The sequence below is a fragment of the Amphibalanus amphitrite genome, unplaced genomic scaffold (assembly GCF_019059575.1).
Source record: "Amphibalanus amphitrite isolate SeventyFive unplaced genomic scaffold, NRLGWU_Aamphi_draft 000013F_arrow, whole genome shotgun sequence".
In the NCBI taxonomy this organism is placed as follows: domain Eukaryota; kingdom Metazoa; phylum Arthropoda; class Thecostraca; order Balanomorpha; family Balanidae; genus Amphibalanus; species Amphibalanus amphitrite.
In genome coordinates, this window is record NW_024881509.1 from 1772934 (window position 1) to 1785071 (window position 12138).

The 12138-nt window shown below is 46.3% G+C and overlaps 1 protein-coding gene across 3 annotated transcripts in view; it reads left to right on the top strand.

The window, feature by feature from the left end:
* LOC122383748 (dedicator of cytokinesis protein 7-like) overlaps window positions 1-12138 on the top strand; it is a 649924-nt gene that overhangs the window by 551863 nt on the left and 85923 nt on the right. For 2 of the 3 annotated variants that reach the window (XR_006256885.1, XM_043370493.1), the window contains exon 34: window positions 3629-3809. The exons of the other annotated variant lie outside the window; for it this stretch is intronic. Coding sequence is in view for 1 of the 2 variants with exons in the window: in XM_043370493.1 (XP_043226428.1) it covers window positions 3629-3809 (181 nt within the window). In the remaining variant the exon portion in view is untranslated. The remainder of the gene's footprint in view (window positions 1-3628; window positions 3810-12138) is intronic. 3 annotated transcript variants of the gene reach the window in all.

Genomic DNA, 12138 nt, shown 5'->3' on the forward strand with positions numbered 1-12138 from the left:
TTCGCCAGCACGTGTCGTTTTCGCTATTTTTCACATGAGTCTTTACTTGGCCTAAATCAAACAAATTGCCCGATCAAAGAACAAAACGAACGTTAAGTAGGTACTATCTATAAGTCTAATGAAAAAGTTGAACGGAATTGCTAACGTCATTGCCGCTCAATATGTCATTCAAGACGCTCTTTGAAAAGGACCCAACCAGTGCTGCGTAGTCGATGAAATTTCAGTGACTTTGGCTCCAACTCCGATTCCGGTATCCAAATATCGACTCCGACTCCTCCGGGCAGAACTGTCGATTCACACAGACTCCGACTCTGACTCCGACTCTGCAGCCCTGGTAAGTCTGTGGAGTTGATGGCTTTTCGGTGACGTTCGACTCATACTCCGACTACAGCTTTTAAAAATCAACCGACTCCGAGTCGGAACAGAACCGCTGGCTCTGACTACAACTCCGCAGTCCTGGCCCAAGATAGCCGCTTAAAACAACTTTTTGTGTGATCTTCGTACATTGTTAATGTTATTTTAAACAAGGGGTGGAAAATGGAGACGAAGCCTTCGCAAACAAGGATCTCCTGTTGCGGATCAATCAGCTGCTGGAACAGAAAGGCATAAACACCACGCATCTCATTTCCTCGTTTTCTTTACGACTCTGCACCAATATAAGCACTGATCAATGCAGTGCGAGCATCGATGTGACATTTGTGTACAAAGTTTGAGTGTTATCCGCCCAGCCGTTTTTGAGATATGGAAGAGGCACCCCGCACGTGCAGTAGCACCCTCATAGTGACGCATGGAAACGCATTGGCCACTGGGTGCCTAACTATTAACGAAGTTTTACTGTAATGGGCCCAGCCATTGCGGAGTTACTTTATGTGGAACAATTTCGACACCCCTAAGTTGGCACGTGGCACGTGCCGTAACAATTAACTAAGATGAAGAAAATCGAGCGAAATTCGGAGAAGAAGGAATAAGCATACCAAATATGTATGACATATTGTCAAACTGCTGTACCATTTTGAGTAAATGACCGTATAAAAGGCCGTACAAGCCGATGGGACCGGGCGTTTCAATACACACCGTCTTACGCATTTTATTTTCGTTATTACCTAAATGCTGCTTGACATTTTTGGCTTTCAAGCATTTAAGACATTTTTTGTCGTCTCAAGTCCAGTAAGACTACCTCCAACTCGTGGGAATATGCACTTCAAGCCAACTAACACACCACACCCACGTGTGTCATAATGCTGAGAGATGGCATTCACTCGGCTTGCTCCTAACTTACGATAATTCTCTCGCTAGATGGCAGGCCTGATCCCAATGTCGCGGATCCCAATGTTAATTTCCACGAGACACCAATCCAGTGTTATATCATCCATGATAAAGGCATTGCAAAGAAAACATTATGCTTGGATTATAATTTATAAATATGAAAACCTTAAAAAAAGAGGCTGGCGAAACTTGTATCAAACTGGGCGCCCTATACTAGAAACTACATATGTACCATGTACAGGGTGTCCCATAAGTTCGTTCTCACATTATATTCGCATGTAAAACGGAGTAGGATTGCGTTTTGATATATTTATGACCACTCAATGTGCTCCTCATTTCATGGGCAAACACATGGATACACGCTGCGCCATGCCAGCCGCCATGTTTTGCAGCGTGGCCGGCTTGAAGTTAGCCCTCACTGGCCTGACATGCGCCGTGAGCTCCTGGAGGCTGGAACAGCGCTTCGCTTCGATAAGCCCCAATTTCGGCATTCCCAACATATTTTTATTAAATTTCGATCTTATGAGTTGCCTGGCATGTGATATTGTGATAGACGCTTGTCACAGTCTCTTGGAACCAATGATGAGCTTTTCTTGACCTATGCGCCGATGCCCGTCTTGCTTGAAGATGGGCCAACAACGACCTCCCGGATGACATTTTCTCCTCCAAAATGGAATTCATACTTGCGATTTGAGTTAAGCTAGAAAGCAGAGACTTCTTCTACATCTTCGTGGTGAAGCAGTCTGCGCCCAAAAGCTGTTTCTGGGTCGACACTTGCAACTTGGTCAACGCCAAAACGCCTATAACCTCACAACACAGCGACCCTGGCATTTTGCATAGGAACATACCGGGACGAAACGGAGGCCTCCTCCTTCGTCCTTATGGGGCCGTTTTTGGGTTTGGACGAGTGTTTCATCTCGAACGTGAACTAGTCAGTCCAGATGACCTGATTGATGTCCTCAGCTCTCTAGATTTTTTAGCCTCAGGTATAACGAAACGAAACTCATGTTTGGCATTTTAAAACATTTTCGACTGTTTTGAGCCCTCCGGTAAGTAAAGCTTAACGCTCGCTTGTGTAGGGGGGGGGGGGGGGTCGGATGGAGGCCCCCATGGTTTTTCGCGAATAACTCGCGCAAAAAGCGGCTGATCGCTACGAAACTTTCAGTACCCTCGAGTTGATCAATTTTGCACCTACTCTGAAAATTTCATGACCCTGACCCAAGTGACATCATGCGCCCCAGTCAGTCATGTCATTAACCCCAGTCATGCACGGGCTCAGGTATCGAGACTTCACGTGCGTTTCTCACTAGAGCGCTTGAAGCGATTAGACAGGCCTGAAAAACCCGACTATAGGCAGTCGGCAGTTTCGCGGATTAAAATCATCAACGAGGACTAGAAGATCGGGACTGTGCTGTTTAGCTTCAAGGACATAGACCGACAAGTAATCTAAGAATTGAGATTGTCTGTCACTAGTGCTGTGCGGTAGAAGCAAAGGTAGAAGATAACTGAACAGAGCAGCAGCAGTGTCGCATTACCCAATTTTCATTTTCATCCACATGGCCTCAAAGAACTGACACTCGGTGTGACATTGGCGAAGAAGGGAACGTGTGTTTTACATATACCGCAACTCATCCGCCCCTCCTTTTCCCATTTTTGAGTATTGTTGGCTGGCGCATGAAAACCTTTGAGAGAGTACCTAAAGACTGGAATGTATCGTGTTGTTTAAGGAAATACTACACTTTTAACATGGGGTTTTGAACTGGAATGGCAGTTTCGTAGCTTGAGCTGAGACTAGCACAAATCAGGAGCTTTTACGGCCCAACGATCACTCTAGACGAAGATATACCATTTTTCGTTCCGTAAAGAGTGCCGTGTAAAGGAATGTGTGCCTTGCTGAGGAACGCAGCCACGTCATCGTCAGCCAATCAGCATGCTGCTTACAGCCAATGCAGCATGCGTGAGTTTGAACTACACATTATGATTGGTCAACGCGTAATAAGCTTCCGCGTCAAACAATATTTTATATACATATAATATGTATAGTTCTTCCTATAAGAAAATATAGAAAATAATCCTTTTTAAAAACGGTTTTATTTTATTTTTTGATCATTTTGATCATTAAAATCATAAATCCATTGCAAAAAAACGAGTTTCAGGAAAGTGAACTATTTCCTTTAAGTTTTGTGTCGAGTAGTGTATAGTGTGCTTGTATTGCTAGTGTCGGCGAGGTTTTGGATTTGCTGCAGCTGTCCGGCTGTTCAGCCGGTAGGTAATGCGCGTTGCTGTCGTACACGTCTGCTGTGCGATATCGCAGCCAGTGACTAATAAATGGACCCCCGTCCCGCTCCGTCTGCCGGTGCAGAGTTTCTACGCGGAGCGGTTCGGTGTCGACAGCGTGCACACCATCAAAGGCTCCAGCCGGGTGGAGTCGGCACAGCTCGACCCAGAGGCTGCCTACATACAGATCACATACGTCGAGCCCTACTTCGACGCATGGGAGCGGCGCACTCGGCTCACCGCCTTCGAGCGAAACTTCAACATCAGTGAGTGCTGTCGTCAACGTCAGCTAGAGAAGGGCCCCATGAAAATGGTCAGAGTGGGTGCCCGTTTCGGCCAAGGTCGGCCCTCTTTCTCGTGTCTGGCCGGAAGGGCCACTCGACGTATGTCAGCGCACATTACAGGGTGTCTCAAAAGTTCGTTCACACATTTCCCATGCCAATAAAGCATATAAGAACCGGTCAAAAGTATAAGGTTTTGGTGTCTGTGTGTACACTAGACAAATATGCATGCTTTGACAACTGATTAAGAAGGTTGGAAACCAACCCCTTTGCTGTATCTCCAAAAATATTTGCCCATACCGATTTTTGTTGCTCCGTCAGCTGCCGGAGGCTGATAAAAGGTTACCAGCTTTCAAGCTCTTGCAGGGGAATCCCCTGCAGTTTCTGCGTCGGATTTAGTTTTGACTAGCTCCCCGGCAACATCTGATTTTCCCTGAAAGCCGACAGCTTGCATCGACACCATTCTTGAGTATTTTGTAGGCATTCTCTGGCGCTAACTCCTTCATGAATGACTGGCGCCGACATCCCAAGCGCCATTTTCCTTTTCAAAACGACCCCAGTCCTGAACGAAGGGGAAGTGCCAGGAGTAAATTTTTCGCATCATATGGTAGCAGAATGTGTCGGACGTCTGTTTCTCAGACACATTGTGCAAATTTTGCAAATTCCAAGCGCTCGTCATTCCCCATGCCAAGACCTTCGCTCGGTTGCGGAGTGTTTTCCTCGGGAGATGTTCTGCTTTGTTAACGGCCCAAACCTGTCCATCGTGTGGTTTTATCGGGATTTTGTGTTTAAAAGAAAATTATTCGCTGCAGATCTGCCTCTTAAAACTTCGTTAGATAAAATTTTACAATAACTGACACTTTTGGAGGGTCAGGTGTCCTTGGCATTGACGATTTTTGTGTTATTGTCCCCAAAAATTAGCGTTATAGATATTATAAACAATTTTAAATTATAATTTGTCTTTATTTTACGATGACCTGCACTTTTTGAAAATGGGTAACCTCTGTCTGCGACCTTCTTGCCAGTTTTCAATAGTTATGACCGCATTTTCAGCTACTTTCCGGAACACGAGTCTGCTGTCGTGCGAGGGTCGTTCAAAACGCCGTTAGTCTCGCATGGTTTCGTCCTTCAAAAATTTTAGCCACCGTTTTTATGAGATGATCATCATGTTGCACTCATCCTCGCCGACACTTAGCCATGTGTCATTTCCGACTTAACCATTCTCATTACTCCTGAAACAGAGAGTTTCACAACATACCCGACTTTGCAACCTACATTTTCGTGCCTGACCCATGGTCAGAGGTGAACCCTTTTTGTGAGCTCATGAAGGGTCGAATGCACTTGAAAACAATGAGACTGCTTGAGGAAGGTTGTCACCAATGCCCATGCAAAATTTCGACTGTTAATTTCTTGTTGATTCAGAATTATTGACAAAAAAGCATGGCTGGTACCTGTGAACGAACTTTTGAGACACCCTGTATCTGTGCGATCCCAGACTTTTCGTGATTAAAAACGTGTCAACATATGAGATGCTGCTTTTCCCATTTATTATGGTTCATGCTGTCAAGGTCAGATAAATGTCAGGTTAAGTTCGTCGACCTGAAGTGACATCTGCTGACTTTTTAAAGTTTAAACTTTTAGAGTAACGTAAGATGGGGCTATTTGATACGGGGTTTACAGTTTTTGCCTCTTAGGTATGTCACGGCCTACGGAGTGTCGATGCAATACCTAGCATTGCCGGACCGAAGGTTTGAAAGGAAGAAAAAAAGAACCTAGAAATTAAATTAAATATTGCAGTACCAAAAGTTATTACGAGCGAGCGAGCGCAGCGAGCGAAGCGAAGTCTATATAAATGCAATGAAAACCCTAAGCCTCATGCTAATAATTGTATTCAAAATAGGGCCAAGAAAATGAGACAACTGTTACGTGCATAGCACATCGTCAGGTCTGAAGTAAACAATCATTTCATAGTTTTTTAAACGTCACACAAAGCCTGCTCAGTGAATACATCTTCCTCCTAGTTGCGGAATGGTACATACAGTGAGTTATGAATATTAACATATATACACGCACTTCGATTCACAAGCAAAAACACGGTCGTTCGCAGTGATTATAACAAATGACAGACAGTAGATGACATGAATGATCCCAGTCTATTTGAATGGTAGGAATCGGGTATGTGAACAAATAAATGAAAAGATGGTAGAATGAAAGAGCCTTTATATGTGTGCAAATTGCTTAGAAAATCCTATGTGTGTGTGTGTGTGTGTGTGTGTGTGTGCATTGTGCAGTATGTGTGTGTGCACTGTGCCACATGTGTGCGAGTGATTGAGTGAGTGAGGGAGTGAGTGAGGGAGTGAGTGGTTGAATGAGTGGATGATAGACTTAGTTTTTTTTTAAATTTTTTCATTTATTAAATATTGTCGGTGTCAGCCGTGTTAGTACATACATGAGGAGTCCCAGCGGGAAAGTGCCGTCCACGCAGGGACAGCCGACATGAAGAGTCCCAGCGGGAAATGATAGAATTAGTTAGTGAGTGAGTGAGTGACTGAGTGACTGAGTGAGTGAGTGAGTGAGTGAGTGAGTGAGTGACTGAGTGAGTCAGTCAGTGGGTGAGTGAGTGAGTGGGTGTTCACTGGGAGCCATAAGAAGGTGGGGTGAGAAGTTGCCAGGAGGATGTCTGAGTGTTCAGTTTGGGTTTCACATCTCTAATGCATTGTGATTCAGTAATTTTGAGGTTTGCTACGTCTTTGCAGCGTCGTAGTATGCTTATGTTCAGGGAGGATGTTGTGATGATGGCGTCAGCGTGATGGGTCCGGATGTGGTCACCGAAAGGGCTGTCTTTTGTTTTTTTTTTGTTTTTTTTTTTGCATCACGCAGATGCTCGTTGAACCTTAGCCGGACTTGTTGCTTTGTTTCACCAATGTAGGTGACATCCTGGCACAGCAAACATTTGATTTGATAGACAACGTTTTTTGATGTGCAGTTGCCCCTTAGCCCTGACTCACAAGCATTGCAAGTTTTGTTGCCTGATGGGCACGGGGGAGGGTTTAGAGCCGAGCGAATGAGGAAGTTTGACACAGCAAAAAGGACAAAGCAGGGGCGTAACTTTATATCTCTTTGGGGGGCTTGAGCCCCCCTGTGCTGAACTGAGCCCCCCTTGGGAAGCTTAGAGCCCCCCTTGATTAATTTTTAATTCTTGACAAAACACACAAATAGCAAAACACTAACATCCAATTTCCCCATTTTCCACCATATACATGAGTTTCCAGGTTGAGGGGGGGATGATCATGGACTTGTAAAAACCCTCGCCCGTATAGGGGGGAGGGGTCGAACGGACCCCCCTCAGTTTTTCGCGAATAACTAGCGTAAAAAGCGTCCGATCGCAACGAAACTCTGAGTACCCTCGCGTTATTCAATTTTACACCTACCCTGAAAATTTCATGACCCTGACTCAAATGACCTTTGACCTGTGACCTACTTTTCGAGACCATGCTTGGTCGGAAATCGGAATCGCGATTCGGCGTATGTCGGCTCGCATTAGTCGCGCGTTTTCAGTCTTTTCGTGGTTTCAAGCGTTTAAACATGTGATATGTGGCTCCCAATGCATTAAGGTGGATGTGAAGATCACCTGAAGGTCAGGTCAGCTCATTGACCTTTGATGACCTCGGTTCATTTTTTTCGAGTTTTACATGTTTCTAGGCTAGTTTTTGGAGCTGAATTGGAATTTGGCAACCATATGAAGTATGAACATTTAAGAAGTAGTTTTGGTGCCTTCCTAATATGTTACGAAGCTGTCAGAGGCGGTTGACACCTACTATGAATACCTGGCAGGACCCCTACTGATTGACTTCACTTGACCTGACCTGACTCGACCCGACCTAGCCTAAATGCATCTAGTCTAGAACCATGTAAAACTCGAAAAAGTGAACCGAGGTCATCAAAGGTCAATGACCTGACTTGACCTTCCGGTGACCTTGACATCCACCCTAATGCATGGGAGCCACATCATATCCCATGTTGAACGCTTAAAACCACGAAAAGACTGCAAACGCGCGGCTAATGCGAGTCGACATGCGCCGAATCGCGATTCCGGCCAAACATGGTCTCGAAAAGTAGGTCACAGGTCAAAGGTCATTTGGACAAGGGTCATGAAATTTTCAGGGTAGGTGTAAAACAGATTGACGCGAGGGTTTTGAAAGTTTCGTTGCGATCTGCCGCTGTTTATGCGAGTATTCGCCAAAAAAAAAAAAAACGAAGGGTTCGTTTCGTCCGTATAAGTGCGAGCTAAACATTTCACCAAGTCTTATTCTCTTTGCAATATTTAATACAAAACCTGCCGATATTGACTTGTATATTTACGCTGAAACTATGCATCAACAGATTCGTTTTAAATTATTTGCGAAGGCACACTCGCACTTAGGTTGAATTAACACAAAATCATCTAAACTTAATCAAAACTAAATCCAAGACTAAAACCAAAAACTCAGATTTCAAAAATATTCAAATTTTCTTGTCGTCTTCACGGTCTTCACTTGTTCCACAAAAACAGTAGTATTGCTCGTGACCATAATATGTGGGACTTGCAGCAGGCTGATTAACACAAACTTGCATACAATCGAAATTGGGTCGTCACCGAAAAGTCAAAAACGTTTCTTGACCAAACACCCGGCCCATTTGAGACCGTAGGTATCAAATCGCTTTATCACTAGCTTCAACTATCTTCACTAGCTTACGAACTGGTCGCCAGAGAATTGTTCCACGACAGCGTATCTTGGCAGATCTCACTCTGGAATCCTCGCTCACGCGGACCTCTTCTACACGACCTAGGGGCCAGGTGCCCCTTGGTACAGATTCGTCCACTACCAGAACTATTTCCCCGACTCGCAAGTTCTCACGGCTCCGCGTAACCGGACTTGTCCGTGTCTGGAGTAGGGGTATATATTCCAGCCGCCACCGTCTCCAGAACTGCTCGGCAAGGTAGGACGCTTGTCTCCAATTTCTTCTACCGTGGAGATCGTGGTCTCCAGCCACCGGGTTGGCCGGAAGCGAAATACACCTTAAATGGAGCAGGTTATTCGGCGTTAGTGGCGATTGGTCTCGGGGATCAGTAGACACAGGTGTCAATGGCCGGTTGTTCATTATGCATTCTACTTCACAGAGAAGTGTGGAAAGTCTTTCTTCGCTGAAAGTCTGGCTGGTTAGAAGAGCTCCCAAAATTTTTCGAACGCTTCTGATAAGCCTTTCCCAAGCCCCTCCGAAGTGGGATGCTCCAGGGGGATTGAAGCGCCACTCTATGCCTCGAGAAACGGCCTGTCTCGCAAGGTGACCGCCATGTTCCATGAGATGTTCAATTTCTCGTTTCAGCTCCCTATCGGCTCCCACAAAGTTGGATCCGTTGTCCGATCTTATCCTGCGGACTTCACCTCTTCTAGCGATAAAACGCCTGAGCGCACATAGAAAAGAGTCGGTTGACAAACTGTCCGCAACTTCCAAATGTACCGCCCTGATCGCTAAACAGGTAAAAATAACGCCGTATTTTTTCGTCCGTGTTCTTCCCCTCTTTGTGTAAAAAGGTCCAAAGAAATCTATGCCGGTGCTTGTCCATGGCTTTTCTCCTGCTTGCACTCTATCAGAAGGCAAATTTGCCATCTTCTGATCTTCCACTGGTCGCAGACGCTTCTTACAACTAGACACTCACTTAAACGTCGTCGCACGGCGGAGTTCAATTTTAATATCCAGTACTTCGTTCGAACATCTTTCATCACGTGCTGTCTGCCCTCGTGTCCGGCCTTGACGTGTACGTCATCAATGGTCATATCTACTACTTTGCCTTTGTTCGGCAGAATGAAAGGATGCTTGTGTTTGTAGCTCAACTCAGCGTTTGTCAGGCGTCCTCCCACCCGCAGTAAATCATTCTCGAGCAGAGGATCCCGGCCTACTTGGCGCCACCCCGTGACCAGCTTGAGGCGCTGAGGGGGGTCAGCCATGGCGACCGCTCGGAGGGGGTCCTCTGGCGGGAGCGCGGCAGCCTTCGCGAACATACGCGCCGCTAGCGCAGTACGTCGTGCCGCGACAGGCAGCATGCCAGCCTCGGCCGTCACACCGTGGTGTGGTGCGGAGTGTATGCAGCCCGTGACGATCCTCGCCACGGCGCGCATCTCCCGCTCCAGGATCTCGATGTTGGACTTGGACACTGCCGGCAGCCAGGCAGCAGCCGCGTGCTCTATCGCGCCGCGCACGTAGCCGTTTGCGACGGCGCGCAGCTGCTGTCCTTGCAGCCCCCAGCTGCGGCCGGTGAGACGTCGGAGTTGGGCCGCTCGGGGCCGGACGCGCCGACGGAGACTTCTGCAGTGCGGGCCGAAGCTCAGCGTCCTGTCTAGCGTCACTCCCAGAAGTTTCAGCTCAGGTCCCCCTTCCACCAGTTGACCCGCCACGTGGATGTGACAGTCGACGGCGTCTCGGGGGTTCTGGGAGAGGACGAGCAGTTGCGTCTTCTGACCCGCGACCTCCATCTTACTCCGGCGGGCCCACTTCACGAGCGTGTTGGCCGCCAGCTGCGCCCGGTCCCGGGCCACGGCGATGGAGTTGCCGGCGCAGAGCGTCGAGGTGTCATCGGCGAACATGAATGGGGTTGTGCCGGGCAGGGTCTTGAGCGTTGCTACGAGCGGCGCCGACCATAACAGAAACAGGGTCGGAGAGAGGACACTGCCTTGCGGCAGGCCCGCCCTGTACACGCGCTCGCCACTCTTCGTGCCGTTGACTTCGACACAGGCCCTCCGGTCTCGAAGAAAAGCCCACACCCAGGTGTTGTAGCAGGCCGGGATTCCCAACTCTGCAAGACGCGCCCTCAGAAGACGGTGGTCGACCCGGTCGTATGCGCGGGAGAAGTCGTATGCCACAAGGATTTGCTGTGTCCCATGTTAAGTCAATGGACGGCGATGCCGAGCCTTTGCAGAGACATTTTCTTTCGTTCATTGTACACAATTTTAGAGATAGAATTTGCCCAAACTCTTATATCTTGTAGAGGAAAGAGCGTAGTACATGCTGGTATGCTTCGTTAAGCTGGCAGAAATCGTTTTTTCTAATAAAGTTCGTTGGAAAATGAAAATTTTTAACATGGAAAGTCAATGGGAGCGTCTTTATTCCTCTATAACTTTTATCTTTAGTAAGATATATAGGTGAAAAGTTAATATAATATTCAACTTTTGATGCTCTTTCCACTGATGCATAGAACGTCACTGCACGATGTGCCGTTTTTAAGAAAAGCTGTAAAAAGACAGGGCTCGACTGTGACTTGAACCCAACCACATTAGAGTATACGAACAGGTGACGGGGATACCTCCCGTGTGCGGATGCGACACTGATTATTGCTAAATATTAGCAGTCGGCCGCCGTTGGGGCGCCTTGCAAAGCTTCTATCTCCACAACTGCTTGACCGATTCACTCGCGGTCTTTTGTGTGGGATAGCTTCTTCCTTTCTTACACGTAGTGTGCTATTCTCGATGCGTATGGGTGACCCCTAATGCACGTGCCACGTGCAAAACGGAGAGAAGTCAGTTCAGTAACAAGTCTAATAACTCTGTAGTTATTTTGCCGATTGCGCTGGTACTTGGCATGGATGTTGGCACTAGTGGTGTCAATCGGTTACCAAAATTTCGGTATACCGATACCGAACCAATACCGATTCGGTATTCGGTATTATATACCAAAAGCATTTGGTATTTTGTCGGTATCATGAAAATCAACAACTGTCATAAAATATTTGAAAGCATTATTGATAAACCTTCTGAACTCAAATTTGATTTTGCTAAATGACACTTGATGAAGAAAAATGGCAATCATGACACATTTCTCCCAAATGCATGATGTCCTAACAAATGGGCAAACACATCAACTGTAATATCAAATACATCAGTCTACCAATGTTAAATGGCAACTTATCAGTGTTAGCAAATTCCAATACCATGAGGATAATTATCCTACAAAGAAAGCCAATGTGCAAGACATAAACATGAATTATTGTTTAACTCACTGTATGCTGGAAAACATACTTCGTTTCTCAAAATTTCCAAAGCATTTATTAGCAACAAATTTGACTTTGTTTTGAGGAGTCTGTGATTGATCTTGACCTTGTCTTCCTCTCCATTTTACTGCAATGCAATTACATTATCCAAAACCCTGTTTAATGACAGCACTAGCTTCACCATTATCATCTAATATTTAAGGCAGCATTTGTCACTTCATCATCACCCGCATCACCCCACAAATCTTCAACTTCGCTCAACTTCAAAAAGCCTTGTAGTGAGCGATG